This window comes from Anarrhichthys ocellatus, unplaced genomic scaffold (genome assembly GCF_004355925.1).
Source record: "Anarrhichthys ocellatus isolate YVR2014 unplaced genomic scaffold, GSC_Weel_1.0 scaffold81, whole genome shotgun sequence".
Classification (NCBI taxonomy): domain Eukaryota; kingdom Metazoa; phylum Chordata; class Actinopteri; order Perciformes; family Anarhichadidae; genus Anarrhichthys; species Anarrhichthys ocellatus.
Genome location: NW_022280111.1, coordinates 1,236,283 through 1,251,859, shown reverse-complemented (window position 1 = coordinate 1,251,859; position 15,577 = coordinate 1,236,283). Strand labels below are relative to the sequence as shown.

The 15,577-nt window shown below is 43.7% G+C and overlaps 1 protein-coding gene across 31 annotated transcripts in view; it reads right to left on the bottom strand.

Moving 5' to 3' along the window:
* rims2a (regulating synaptic membrane exocytosis 2a) overlaps nucleotides 1-15,577 on the bottom strand; it is a 129,304-nt gene that overhangs the window by 108,084 nt on the left and 5,643 nt on the right. For 21 of the 31 annotated variants that reach the window (XM_031874426.1, XM_031874422.1, XM_031874455.1 and 18 more), the window contains 2 exons: nucleotides 2,298-2,330; nucleotides 1,309-1,401 (listed from right to left, as the gene is read on the bottom strand). The exons of the other annotated variants lie outside the window; for them this stretch is intronic. In XM_031874426.1, coding sequence (XP_031730286.1) covers nucleotides 1,309-1,401; nucleotides 2,298-2,330 — 126 coding nt within the window. The remainder of the gene's footprint in view (nucleotides 1-1,308; nucleotides 1,402-2,297; nucleotides 2,331-15,577) is intronic. 31 annotated transcript variants of the gene reach the window in all.

The following is a 15,577-nucleotide window of genomic DNA, read 5'->3' as shown; positions in this document are numbered from 1 at the left end:
TCTCTCTCTCTCTCTCTCTCTCTCTCTCTCTCTCTCTCTCTCTCTCTTTTGGACATATGACAGACCCGACAGCGAGGGTGAACTACAAGCTCTCCGCAAGCTCCTTCTCTACCTCTGCCACAAACCGTCTGAGCGGAAATTTAACCCCACTGTCATCCCAAATGCTTCATGTTGGCACTGAGAGCATAGACATGACAGTGTGTTAACCGGCTGGTATGCGTTTGTATTAGTGGCCTCCATTAAAAGGGAAATCAGCACCTCCCTCCAACCTAATTTATATATGATGATATTCAGCTTGTGTTTTTGTTTTTAAACAGTCATATCATATAAACATAGCACAAAAAGTAAGAAAATTTGTGTTTGGTAGACACGCTTCTTGGCAATAAATCTTCCCTTTTAAATGGTGCCACATTTGTAAGGAACATGCATTTGTGGGATGAGCAGCAGAGCTGAGTATGTGGGTTGTGTGCCAAATTTGCCAAATCTTCTCTTATAACAAAGTGTTCTAGCTCTTGAGTTAAAGCTAAAGTTACCTTAACTGACTGAAGCCACAGTGAAAGAACTCTACAACAAGCTCACAATCCCATAGTCCTGACTAATTGCTGTGGCTAACAAGCTAGCAAATGATTGTTTATTTACACATCTGGCAGACACAGAACAACATTACCATTAATTCACCGCCGAGTTTCTGGTTTTCTGACAAATTATGAGTCCAATATTCTTCTTTCTGCTCTGGTTTGGTCTCTATGGTCTCTACAAACTTTTAAATAAAATATATATTTCCTTTTATCTTTCTTTAGCTTGCTAGTTGCTCTACTGCTCAAGCTAGTTGCTAGCTAGCTTTGTGTAGCGGCCTTCAGGTGCTGAGTACATATCTACAGTAGGTTTATAAGGGCTTTTCTTTGCTAAAAAAAACAAAGCTTTCTGCTGCTGTTGGAAATGAGGTTTGGAACTGAACTTATAGATAATAACAATACCTTTCCCGCCTGTAAAAAACAACAAAATAAGCTAAAAGAGGCTAATTGCTCCATACTCCTGCATAGTTCAATGACGATTTTCTGTGGGCTTGTTTAAGGAAGCAAACCTTTTTACATTTTACATAGTCATTAAAAATAACGTGTATATCATGTAATTAACTCTTTTTTTGTTTCATTGCATAAAATTAATAATATCAGGGCCAAGTAACACGCAAACATATATTACAATACCTGTTCTTGAATTTAATACCACCTCACAAAGTATTACCATTATGTCTATGTTTGTGCCTGCTAAGAGGAGATCAGAAAAGGGGTCTGGACTATTACTTACGCGTCTGGCTCTGGCTCCTTGTCATTTTGGGACTTTTGCTGGGGCTGAAGGACGTTATTTACCAGCTCAGTGATCCCACTAAAGGGAAACCACCTGTTCAAATAAGCAAAGTGTGACTGGAACATCGCAATGAGTCATCATGGGAGAAAACAATCTGTCCGGAAAAGCTTTTTTTTTTTTTTTTTTAAGGAAGCAGGTCAGATTCTAAGAAGTGAACAATAGCGGGGACATTCACTACAACCAGCGCAAGAGAGAGGAGGAGGCCGGGACAAGGGCAGGAGCGGCGATTAGTGGAACATTGACAACCAGACACAGTGTCAGAAATATACAGAGATAAAGACAGAAGAAGGACAGAAAGAGGAGACAGACAGACTTACAGTAGAGGGAAGGAGAGAAGAAGCAGGAAAGCTCTACAGCCAATGGAAATGAGAGCTGCATCAAACGCTCAGCTGAGGGTAACAGGGGTGTCATTTATTCCAGCCTTGTGGTGCAGCAGGGGTCAGGTTATCAGACTGCTTTGCCCTGCAGGTGGACTTCGTCAAAATGCAGCTACAGTACAGCGGAGCAGGGCAGGTGCATCTAGTCCACATTTGCGATTGAATTACGTGGCTGCACAAGCCAATCAGAGTGCAGATATGACACACTGGGTGAGAATGGGCAGCCAGTTGGAGACCAGGGACAAAGGGGGGGAAGGGGGAGGGTTTGGGTGAGGGCCTGGCTAAAACAAAGCTGGTCGAGAGGAAAAGGCCTCGTCACTGATGTCACGGAAGTCGGGCCGTTTAGTGTCCAGCACCGAATTCAACAGCCTGGTCGATGCAAAAAACAAAACGCCCGCGGTGCAAATCATCGAGCTGCCTTCCATGACATCAGTGACATCTCTTTGGTTTTCCTCCCAGACGAAGAGGAGAAAGCCACATGAAGCACACAGCACCCACTGACAGGAAGAAGTGTCAAAGCCTAGAGCACTCTGGGTAATGCAGTTCACTTACTGTGCCGGCTGAGGCTTTGGTTCTTCTTTGATCCTAAAACATAAACAAAAAAGAAAAAAAAAAAAGGCGTGCACAGCTCAGTGCATATAGAACACAAAGAGATGAGGAAAACAATCGAAAGGACACGAAATATCGACACAACTGATAGCACTTAAGATGAGAAAAATAATACTTCAGCTATAATATGAATAATATTCAGGATATTATAGATCATGCTTTGATGAGAATGACAATGACAATGCAATGATGACAAGGGTAATGAGGTGAACAACATGAAAAAAAAACAACTTTAAAGATGATGTAAAGTGAGTATAAGGGCTTTGGACCAACTTCAACTTAAAAATGACTGCTTCATGTGAGTAACATCCTCTCTCATACTGAATTTGCTAGCATGGACAAATGTTACTTTGTATGGCACTTTGGCTCTCTACAATAAGAGGGTGGTTCCAAAGTGCATGTCCACCACGCTACTAGAGGAATTCATTATTAATGGCGGCACCCCATCCATCACCATGGGCCAACCAGTTCCCAGAAATATAGCCACACATCTGCACAAGTTCACAGTAAGCAGTAAGCAGAGCAGACGTCTGAGCGCTGCTTTGAACTGCACGCTGAGCTGCATCAGAAGGTGAGGGAGGAGGCAGCAGCTCATACTGAGTGAACTTCAAATAAGCCGAGTAACACATGCTTGGTTAGAGTCCATTATGACTGATGGTAGGGTTGGGAAATATATCGATATTATATCGATATTGTGATATGAGACTAGATATCGTCTCGGATTTTGGATATCCTAATATGGCCTCAGTGTTCTTTCCTGGTTTGAAAGGCTGCATTACAGTAAAGTGACGTTATTTTACAGAATGATTATTATTTAGCTTTAACTGCTTTTATCTCCATATTGCTGATTATTATTTATTTAAAAAAGTCATCGTGTAAATAACTAAATCTATATCAAGAAATTTGGTCCAAAATATTGAGATTTTTGATTTTCTCTATGTTGCCCAACCCTAACTGATAGCAAGGGTATTCATGTTAAGTTATCACATAACTTTTTGATTTGAATTATCTGTTCACCTAAAATTGCAAAAAGACATATTGTCTCACTTTTTGACTTTTGTAGTGCTCTAAGTCTAAGCATTAAACAATTACATTTAAAATGTTTTAAAGCAACACGTCCTGGTTTCTCTGAGCAATCTGCAGATCTTAGTGTTGACAATTCGTATTGGAACTACTTTCTACAGAAGAAAAGGTTCCTTAAACAGTTTCTGTAGAACAATGCAAACATGATATTTAAATCCTGTGAGCACCACAAGCGAAATTCAGTTCACCTCCCTCGTGTTGGCGCTGCAGCGGAAACAACAAAGGTGGATATCTTAAAGCCTGTACAAGTGAAAACTTAACTAAACAGACTAAATCAGAAACAAACAGCTAGAAAATTGCACATCGCTGCGTCAATTTCTTACAACACATCTATGAAGTAGACTTTCCCTCTAAGGACCAACATTGTCTCAGGAACCAAACAAGAGCAGGAGTTACCAAAGCGTCACAGCCATCATATAAACAGGCAAAGTCTTTATATTACACATTCCTCGTGTGGAAATCATTTTTAAGAAAATGAAATATGTGTAGCCAGAATAACTGAGACAGCACAAGCATCACTCAAACACACACACACTCACACACACACACACCCCCACACACACAGCAACCACCATGTGTGTTTAGCATCTGTAAACCATCTAACACTGAAGGTGCCAGTTCAGCCTCTCTCTCCTGGTTTACGAGCAGATGTCACTACAAGCAGAACAGAGACAGCTAAGAATCACATGTCAGGACTTCACACACCTCGTCACTGCTTACGTTAAGCACACAGTCACTTCCATACAGCTGTGTGAAATTAAAATGTGTTAATTGGGCACAGCAACATTTACTCCTCTCGTTCTAGACGAGATTTGCCAACTCATACCAACACCGGTATTCTTAAGAAACTAGGTCCAAGTAGTCCTAAGAGATATTCAGATTGCAATTGCTGGAACTAAAAAGCCTCTGAAATAGCTTTCAGACCATGATACTAAACCTCTCCACTGAAAACACTTTGGAGCTGCTCCTCGTAGATACGTATACATCTATGAGGTGGCTGATAAGGAAGAATTAATTAGAGAAATCTGTTGCACAATGAATAAAACATCGACAAGTAGAAATGATCCGGATGGATCCCAGTGTGTACACTACACGGATGCCATAACACACGAGAGAACACACGAGAGAAGACATAGGTCCTGTGTGTACCCGTCAGTCTCGCCGCTCTGTTTCCCCATGAGCCAGTCCATATTTATCCTCTTGCTGTGTTCTCCCGATGACCTGCAGCGTCGTTCTGTATTGATCCCATCAGCTCCGTCTCTGTGGTCGCATTACAAGCCTCATATTTATCTGATCCTGCCTGCTGCCTGCCTGGACGGCTGTTGGACAGAGTGTGTGTGTGTGTGTGTGTGTGTGTGTGTGTGTGTGTGTGTGTGCCCATGTCCATGTGAGTACTGTACTCATACGTGTGCATATTTGAGTGCTAGTGCGCGGCGTATTGTTTGACATGGGGCAGCAAAATGAGTGAGGGTAAAATGTCACAAGTGACGTACTCAGTATCCCGGCTGCTGAGTCTCCGTTTTCCATCCCTCTTTAACCTGCACTCTGCTTCACATGACCCCCCCAGGTATAGAGTTAGGAAAAGGGTTTGTGCAGAGCATCTCCGTGTCTTACTGAATGATTCTGATTCTCTCTTTTCTCAGTTTCAGTGGAGGAGTTCTGATTCTTAGTGAGCCACATGCTGCGGTTATTTTTAGCCTCTATTGTTGTGTTTTTTGTTCTGTGTTTGGGTTTCCACCTTCTCTGCTTCACTGGGCTGTGCATGGAGGAGCCCGCCGACTGGTGCTACACTGCTCTCTAGTGGACTGATGTGCTGCATAAAACTTCCAAGAACTAGATTCCTGGAGTTCTGAGGGAATGTGTGAGTAGTTTATTTTTTTCACTGTCATTTTTGCTACAGTTTCTGTGTTCAGTTCAGTCAATTAAGCATAACCAATTAGGTTATTGACCATTTAAGCAGTTTGTGCCAAACATTTGCTGTCAGCAGCTGATTAAATGTGAATGTATTTCTTGTGAATTGAATATATTTGGATTTTAGACTTTTACTCAGGCAAATTGAGCAAATGTATCAATGTTTCTGACATTTTTTATAGACAAAGTGACAAATTAATTTAATCTTGAAAATAATCAGCATATTATTTTATAAGGCAAAAATTTGGAAGCAGACATAAGAAAGGAATCCTTGAAGTACGAGCATAAACACTTAGGTGTCAATTCATTCTTATAAAGAGTGGTGTCCGTCACCAGATAGGACTATCTTGGTGATGCGCGCACTAGTAAAACCAGTAACCTCGCACAAACTGGGTAATTAGTGTGAGCAGCAATAGCCACCGTGGTGGAGGAGAGAAAAATGACATCATCGCTTCACACCGAAGATGTCTGGGAAAAAAGCAAAAATCGACTTCAAGCTCGTGCATTGCCCCTTTAAGAATCAACATAGAAGATAGTACTGATCCCAAACCAAAATGTACATTCTGTGACACCAAAATACAACACATGCAAACAAGTCTGCAACTCTGTTGTCTGGGATTTCTGTCAAACTCAGATGGGAGTGAGACATCCCCAGGAGAGCTGGATTGATGCGGCTCCTTCTGCACAGACAGCAGGACAATTACACAGCGGGCCGTCACGAGGACCTGAACATTTTAGTAAGATCCCAGAGATTTAATTAATCTGAGCCCTCTGAAGACATCTCTGCTAATAAGAGGAGGGGAGGGGAAGAGACGAGAGGAGCACACTACCTGCCCCTCTCTCTCTCTCTCTCTCTCTCTCTCTCTCACCCATCAACTGCTACGTGTTGGTCTGCCTCCCTGCTTTTGTTGGAGACTGTTTTCAGCCACAAATGAATGCACATTTGTTGCATTAGTGAGTACTTACAGCACCATTGTGGCAATCACTAATAAGGAATAACAATCGACCGGCTTTTTCCTTTAAACTATTAACAAACAAAAAAAAACACATTTAGGTGCCAGCAACAGAAAATAGATGTCCAACCTGCTGTATCGATATCTAATCCATGTCAAAAAACGACATGAAAAAGCACATCCATCAGTTTGCCGGCTGTACATCAACACTAACGGTCTACCTCTGTTCATTTTCGACACTAACGGCAGACAGTATTCTCTGTCACACTGTACTGAGCTTTCCACACATGCCACCCAAAGGGTAATTACTTTCCAATTACACTACCTCCCCATGCTCAGAGTGTGCCGGGCAAACCCAGCCAGTCACTCCAAGGTCTCTCTCTCTCTCTCTCTCTCTCTCTCTCTCTCTCTCTCTCTCTCAGAATCAGAACCATTTATTGCAGAGGTACATTGCACATACAAGGAATTTGACATGACGGGTGGTGTATAACATTAAAACAATCATCAACAATCAACACAGTGCAAAAAGTAGAAACATATTAAAATTGACATTAAAATATTAAATAAAGTAAAATATTAAATAAAGTGCACAAACGAACAGATAACAGGACTATAAACAAGTGAGACCTAAGTGTAATGTAAAAGTATCGATTGCATTTAAATAAGAAACCTAGAAGGGATGTGCAGGGAAGTGACCGGCAAGGAATAGTCCTGGGGATGACAGAGTCAGTGGGGGTCCGGGGCTTTGTTGATGAGCCCAACTGAAGACGGGGGAAAAAACTGTTCATGTGGCGTGAGCTCTCTTCCTCTAATCCCGTCTTTGAGCAAACTGCAGCTCAGGACCTTTGTATTTCACTCAGAAAAGTCAGCCATGTTGGTGGGAAGAGCTATATGAACAGTAGGGATGTGTGCAGTAGCAGTTGGCCTCCCACAATGCTGGACAGCGTAAACAAAAAGTGAGACGCAGCCTCGTCTTAGTGTCAACAACCGGCGTAGAAAATCTGTGATAGGGGGGATCTCACGGCTGCAGGCCCTCCGAGTCCACCGCAGACCAGAGTGATAATTAGATCATAAGGGAGTGATCTGGCTCACCAGCTACATACATCATTAACACCACACCAGCCAGCCAGTCAGTCAGTGCTGCCAGGAGATGAGGTTAATGTCGGCCTGAAATCGCTGGGAGGCAAGTGATCACTGGAGGCTCTGGTGCTGCCGAATTCTGCTCTGATACAGATGCTGGTGCAGTACAGTATGGTGTCAGTGCATGCATACAGTTTGATGACGCACTATAGGGGAGGTTTTATTAATGTCCCCATGCAATTAAGCCATGATAGAATGCAAAAATGTATTGATGTTGGGGTGCTTGATCAAAATCTATCTGGTTCACAATAATGTGTAATGCCTATCTAACGTCTTTAAATAGAAAATAAGCTTTCTAATATTAGTTGTAAGAAAATGTTATATAGAACTATATATTCATATGAATGTGATTTCTATTACCATGGTCTTTTTTAAGCAACAATAAAGATGTACAATTTGTGTAATATTTGCAAATCTGCATGTCACAACTTTGACTTATGTCTGTAATGTATCAGGAGCACAGCAGTGTTTGTTTGCATTTGGGGAAGGTCAGAACTACTGAATATTAACTTAAAGTGCTACTGGCTTCAACACCTTGTCTGTTGTATTTCACTTATTTGTTTTTCTGTTTAATGTCCAGGTCCATTCTGGGATTGAATGTGTGTGTTTTCTTCTTTCTTGGTGGCCATTGGGACAAGGGTGTTATGCGCTGGCTGTTTATGGCAGAACAAAACCAAACCAAAGGACTCTAATGTCGGTGTATGAATGCCCATAGTGTGTGTTTTTGTAAGGAAATGTCCAAAAATGATGAAACAACACTAAATAAAGAAGAAAAGTGTAATGAATAAACTCCAACCACATTATATTGCCCCCAAAGCCTGTTAAGAATGTGTTACTGTACTCCGCCCAGCCACATCAGGAAAAAACAACATGCACCGTCAGCAGTATCCCTGCAGGATGCAGAAAACAGAAATCCCCCATTGCACACCACCTCTAACTGTACATTCCACTGGAGAAAAAAAACTCCAAGGGGAAAAAAAGCAGTGTGCACTAAAAATAGCAGCTCATTTAAAGACAGTCGATTAGGTCTGAGACACCTGTTCATTCTACCTCTCTTAACAAATGGCAGAAGACGTGCCGCTTAACACTTTCTCTCCACCTCGGCGAGGATTAGGGGAGGGGGGGGGGGGGGGGGGGGGGATAGAGTGCTGATAACTTCCTCTGGCACGGGGCGCTGGCACGGCGCGATAGGCAGGGCGGGAGGGGACAAGCGCCCCGGTGTGTGGGGTGTTGGCCAGCTACCACAGCTGGGGCCTTAGAAAGCACAGATAGGATTGAATCCATGGAGGGGGGGGCACTCATCAGAATGGGCAATCTAACAACGCGCGAGCCAGACCTTCCTGACCAAGGACTAATATTCAGATTGTCAAACAAGAGTTGGCAACAACAGATTTTTTTTTTCTTTTTCTGAGCGACGCGGGAAGTGGCTAATCTGCTGCCAAATATGACCAAAAAAATCCATCTGTTTCCTGAGATTACCTGCCAGGATTTAGGCTCTCCATATCTCTCTCCCTCTCCCGTCATGAGAGATTTCCAAGTGGCGACGAGTCAGCTGATCACCCCACGTTCCGCCAGGGCTGTAGGTCGCCCGCCCTCTCCGCGTTTGAGCCCAACCTCCGAGCTCCAGTAAAAACCGGGACGGACACGGCGCCTGATTGCAGCTCCGTGTCCTCCTCTGAGCCTGGACGAGGCAACCAGAGCGCTCCTCGAGCACCAATTCTGTCCAGTCTCGCTATCCCCATGTTACTTCCAGTCGCATAGTCAGCAAAAGGCCCATAGTTTCGGCCTTTTCCCTCCTGGTTTCTTGTTACCTGTAATAATCCCTCTAGAATAATAGGTGACGATCACAATTATACTACGATCACTTGACACCATCAACTCCCACCAGTGCCGTCCTCTCTAACCCATTCAAAAAACCTCTCCACCTTGTTGATGTTCCTGGCTGGGAGCAGCAGTAAGGTGGGCTGGGACTGAAACAGCAGTCAGCTGTCTGTGTCTCACTCTGGGCTATTATAGCCCGGCCGTGGCTAACAATAGAGACGTAATGGATACCTTTGCCTATTGTTGGTCCAGCCCGCTCTACTCCTTCCGGTCCTGATTCATCGCCACAATGTGCACGTCACTGTTAGCTTGCTTAACTAAACTGCATCCAGAGCACACGCGAGGGGCAATCCGATACCCCCCCCCCCCCCGCACACTAGGTTACACCCATCACTTCGCTCAAATGTTGTTGCAGATGCTGCCCCTGAATTGTACACTGCATATATAGACTGCATGGGATGCATCACTGGGGTGGGTTGGGCTTTAAAGGATTGGCACGTTCGGCCAAATAAGCAGGTGTGACTACAATAGTGTATACGGCTGAAATTAACTTGAACTCGCCCTCTCAACATCTGTCCTGGTGGCGGAGAGATCTGTTGTTGTTGTTTTTCTTCGGCTGATGTAAAATCCCAAATCAAACGGATTCCCTCTCAGTGGGACGGGTGACATTAAGGGATTAGTGGGAGATCAACCATCAGACCCCACCCACCCACCCCCGGTCGAGGATCGCGACACCGGGATCACGACATCGTCTCATGTGTCTCCCTTTGCTGTTAGTTCCGTGGTCGATACTGTAGTAGGCTACAAGCGAGGCAACCGTGAACGCGCGCGCGCTCGCATACGGATGCTGACTCTGTGGGAATGATGCGTTCGAAGCTCCCACAAAGCCCCCATAGGCCGCGGGCAGTGCGAGCGGCGGTCTATGTGCTGTACAGTACGTCCTATAGTGGAGGCTGCACGGCAGCGCCTGTGTGTGGCGTTCAAACAGCGAGCTTACATAAGGGCCACGGCCGCAGCGGTGACGTTAGGACTGTGATGCTGCCAGACGTACAACCCCTGAACCCTGCCGGACATCGAAGAACAATAACCAATTCACCAATGAAAGGGGGGGTTATGATGTCACAAGAGAGCCATACAAGTTGTAATATAGATGACGTGTGTGATGCGGGTTTTAGGGGGAGGTGGGAATACAAGTCAACTCAGTACTTCTTTTTATTATTATAATAAATTCATTTTATAATACTATTATTGTCTTTCTATCTTCTGTATTTCTATATATATTTTTCTGTCTGTTTATTATTTTATTTAGATATCACCTCTGTGCTTATTGCTTTATTTAATTTCCTCATGACTGCACAAGTGTAAAAAGCGTGAAAATGAGTCTTGAATGCACAAGTGAATTGTATGTGAACTATAATGGCTGAATAAAAAGGTATTTAAGACAAATGATGTGCAGAGGAAACTGTTAACAAGAAAAATAGGAAATTAAAAGCAAGCAGTTTGATGGTAATATATGAAAAATATATCACAAAATTATAGCATGTTAAAAAAAAATGCCTATTTGATGTGAGCAAGGATTACATAAGCAAACGTAAAGTTTTCCAACAGAATCACTGCAGCGATCATTACATAATAAAACGCTACTGTCTGGTTGCCTCTCTACGGAGCTAATGTGTGTGAGTGTGTGGGGGTGTTTCATTGACAGCCGTAGTACGTCTGTGTGCCAGTGATGGACAAAATACGTGGAGGGCAGCATTTGTTTATCCAAAGCACTGGATGGTTTGAGGTTTTTTTTTTGGCTACACAAAAGCGTATTAGGAGGACCGGCTAGGCAGCATCCATGTGTTTGACTCACGAGCTTGCACCTGCTCCAACCAGCTGAGTCTTGAATGAGCAGAACATGGACAGACACACACACACACACACACACACACACACACACACACACACACACACGCACCTACACAGGGAAGGAAATATTAGAGGGCCCTGTGTAAACTACCGCTAGTAAACACACCAGCTCTCACAGAGCAAAGCGTAGTGGGGGGGGGACTAAGTCGTTTTATTGCATGTTGTCATTTCACTGTTTTCATTTAACATTTGTCTTATTTAGCAGCAGCTCTTACACTCCACATTTTTATATCCAGTAGACTTTATCTAGTTGCATTACAGGGGTCAGAATCTAGGACAAAATCCTCAACAAGGGTCTGTGTGCATGTGTGTGTGTGTGTGTGTGTGTGTGTGTGTGTGTGTTGTGCCTCTTTTTAAGAAACCGCAACATGAAAACTAGCTTATTTTGGGTCTTAGTTTACCAAAAATAGGACTTATGGTGACCCATATGAAATGCATGAGCTTGCATTCTGGGGTGAGTCTGACTTTACTCGAGTTTTGTCCTGGTCTAAAAAAAACAAAGTTGAAGAACTCCTCTGTTAGTGGCGGCAACATGCAGAGATACAAGAGTGTTAGTTTAGCTGTTGCCACAGTGTTAGCGGTTAGCTTGCTGAGAGGCAAGATTAATAGCTTGACCTTTAGAAAGTGACAACTAAAAAAAACTTACATTGTATCCCAGAGTTAGATAAGAAGACAGATACCACTCAGCCTCTACTGTCTGCATGTGATACGCAAAGCTACAGCTAGCAGCTGATTAGCTTAGCATAAAGACTGGAAGCAGGGAGAAAAAGTTAGCCCAGTTCTTAAGTTAAAATCATAAGTTGTAATATTATTCTAAACTTTTCTTTAAAAAAATAAAAAACGAGTCTAGATAGAAGCCTGACTTTCTTTGTCGCCTCACAAACTACCATGATGCCACTAGCCCGCTTGGTTTTGACAATTCATTCATAAGTGGACCAACAAGTAGCAACAGTTCTGCAATGTTTGCAGGATACATTTGCTGTTTCTTTACTGCTACTAGTTGCTACAGTATCACTGCTGAAAACAACAAGCTAATAAGTGAACACGCTAACAAAACACTTCATAACAGGACGAGATATGGAAGCTATGATGAATGTTATCAAATCAAGTCTCTTGTCTTTCTGGCGGATGGACTTAGTCCTGTAAAGCTTCTTTTGACTTGCGGCCTGGTTTTCCTGGACTCCTAAGTGACCGCAGGCCCTTGCTGCCTGTTTAGATGCCTGGCGGCAGAGAAGCTGAACGGCTCCACTATTATTAACCCAACTAACAGCGTGAGGGTTCTCTCAGTCAGCTTGAGCTGACCTGGTGCCACGTTCAGACCTTTAGCGACTGGCCGTTCAGCAGCCTCGTATAACCGTCTCTCGTTTATCTCTGTCCAGGCGTCTCCGTTAGTCTCTCCTGCTTTCAGTCTCCATCCCTCGCTAAATATTCTTTGGACGCCTGCACAAATGCCACGCTATGAACGGATACCCCAAAAAAAAAAAAACACTAGACTTCACTGATGCGCGGTGGAGTTGACAAGCCCTGGTCACATGTTTGTGACCGATTCAGCCGACATACGCAGAGTGGGGAGACAATTTGGGCCCTCCGCGCCACGTGGTCCGAGACCTCTGCTGTAGAGAGTGGAGAGGTGTCTCTTTCTCTGACCTTTCAGGGTTCAGCAGTCATAAAAAAACAACCCCGGGGGAATGTCACAGGGGAGAGAAAAGGCACCACGTCTCACTAGCTATACTATCTGCACTGATACAGCACCCGTCCCACTGCTTTGAACAAAACAAAAAACAAAATCCTGTTTCGCGTGCGTAGTGTAAATCCCATCAGTGTGTTGTGCTGAATTTGTCTCAACTGTATCATCCCACTGCTATAGGATTGTGAGAGGTACATTTAACCACCTCCATAGCAGGCACACGTGTTCCTCAGAAGCACTGGGCTTCCCTCAGAGGGTCAGATGCTGTATATCTTCCTCTACATTGACTCTAATCAGCGTGGACAGGGGGAAGGGCCGTGAAAGTGATGAAGTGGCCCCCTTTTTTGCCTTCACGTTTCCACTCTCTTTGCTCTCGTTGGCTGAGGCTATACCTTTTACGTCTTCTACTCATCGACTTTTTCTTTCTTCCTATCACTACTCGGCTCTGTCGGCACACCTACCGCATTGTGTGGCTCTCATTCAGGCCTGCTGAGAGGGCTTATGTAACAGCAGGCCAGATGTTCTAGCACCGGAGCTGTGGTCGGGTTCTTTTCTGATCCAGGGCAACTATTCGATAATCTTGCAATTATATACTTTAAAAAAAAAACATTTATTCATCTGGGAAAATTCGTACATTGAGTCAAACGCTTCACATGCAGTAAAAACAATGCTTTCTCCAGCTGGTGTCTTGAACTGACGGTCTTAATACACGAGGTATCTGATAAGAATTTCTCCAATCAAACATAAGCTGCTTAAATACAGTTCCATAGCGATAGATTACAGCAGCTTGAGGCACTGTTGACTAATTATTTAACACATACAGTGGAACAGAACGTGTAGACTGTATTATACATTACTAAAAATATATACACGTAACATGTACTAGTTAACACAACCGAGTTCTCATTACAGGATATTTTCCCACCGTCATGTTTTGCCAAGGGCATCTCAAATTGCGCAGCCAGGGGCAGGAAAATCCCTTCAAACTTTGCTCGAGGGATAAGAGCCCAGAAGAGAATAAAACCATATGCTGACGAATGCAGATGTTATTTAGAACAAAGCGCCGGGAGACAATGAAGCCCGATGCTTGCGCTGTGGGAGATGGCAGGCCGATTGCGCCGTCAACGGGGACCGAGGCCGTCATATCAGCAACGAGACCCGATAGCATCTCAGACATCAATGTCCCTCCTCTCCTTTCCTGTCCTCTCTTCTCCCCTCGCCCCCTCCTATGATAAACTGTCCTACACTTTCCCCTCGTCCTGCCCTCTCGTCTCCTTCTCTGTTCCATAGCTCATACTCACGTGTCCTCTCCTTTCCTTTTGTCGCACAGCCTAAAATGCTAAAAGGGAAGGGACTCATCAGAACGAAGAACGCAATTAGAACAAGTTTAAACAAGTCGTTTTTTTATTTGTTATATCTAATCCCATGAAACAACCAAAACCCAACGATGAAGTCATCCTAGCAAACTATTCATTTTCCGCCTTTGTATTTGGTTACATGTTCCTGTATCATCCTGAACATAAGCAGCAGTCCTCTATTTAAAGTCAATCACACTTACCATGAATATTTTTAGCGCACCAACCCTCTGATGAAAATAGTCCCCCAAAACATCCTCCTGTTTGTGTGATATAAGCTATTTAAAGCAACATCAATTTTATATTTTAAATATTTCCATATGAACAGTTGGTCAAAACTTTGATCTAACGTGTAAGAAGTTGTTGGTTAAGTGGAACCCAAACATTCTCACTCAGCTCTGCGGAGCATTTAAGCTTCTTACAGCTCACTGTTTTGCTCCAGTCTCACCGCTCTCATCCACCTTGCCTCTGGCAGCTACATGCGACTGTTTCCCACAAAGAGAAATCTCTGATGAACCCACTGTACACTAGTTAGCAACTAGTGAACACAGCACAGCATTAAGCCTGCTGAAGACAACAATATATTATTTCTCAGTAGTTGGTGAGGACAAAAACAGAGTCGGATGGAGAGTATTAGGTTTAAGCATTGGTCAGTTGGCCAGAAACACAACTTCAGATGAAAGCTATTGATGGGAACAATAAAAAATGACACCAGCCTGATCCGATAAAGAAAGGAGTAGCTCTGCGATTCAGCCGGAGTAAATCTGAAGGCATTTTAAGCCTATATTCCCACACTTTCAACCAGCTGTGGAGGTATAAAGCACCACATGAAGAGAGGAACAAATGGCCCAAACAACTACAGGATACAACAGGTTAAATGGCTGATGTGTAAAAGTGAAAGGTAGATGGATGTGAGAGCACCAAAGGACCTCGACACTAGAGGAATACACTGCACTCCCACTATAGCACAAATTAGGAGCAGCTATTAAATATATAATTCAATGTGTTCTATATCAATTCAATGTCGCCAAATGTGCTCCAGCCAGATTTCCTGTCCAGCCGCGCCTAAACCACTTGACAGCGTGCCAACCTCCCCATAACCAAAACACAGTGTTACTTTAATTAGCACGATGATGTATTCATTTGGCGTGCGTTCTGCTTTACGGAGTCAAGACAGCACATCCACTCTTACACTTTCTCTCCCTCTCTCCCTCGGGGGAAGTGATGGGGGATGGGAGTCTGTGGAACGCTCATGACAGAATCTGCTCTTTGCATGGGAAGGCGAGTGAGCATGGGCGAGTGAGCTAAGGGAACAAGAGAGAGAGAGAGAGAGAGAGAGAGAGAGAGAGAGAGAGAGAGAGA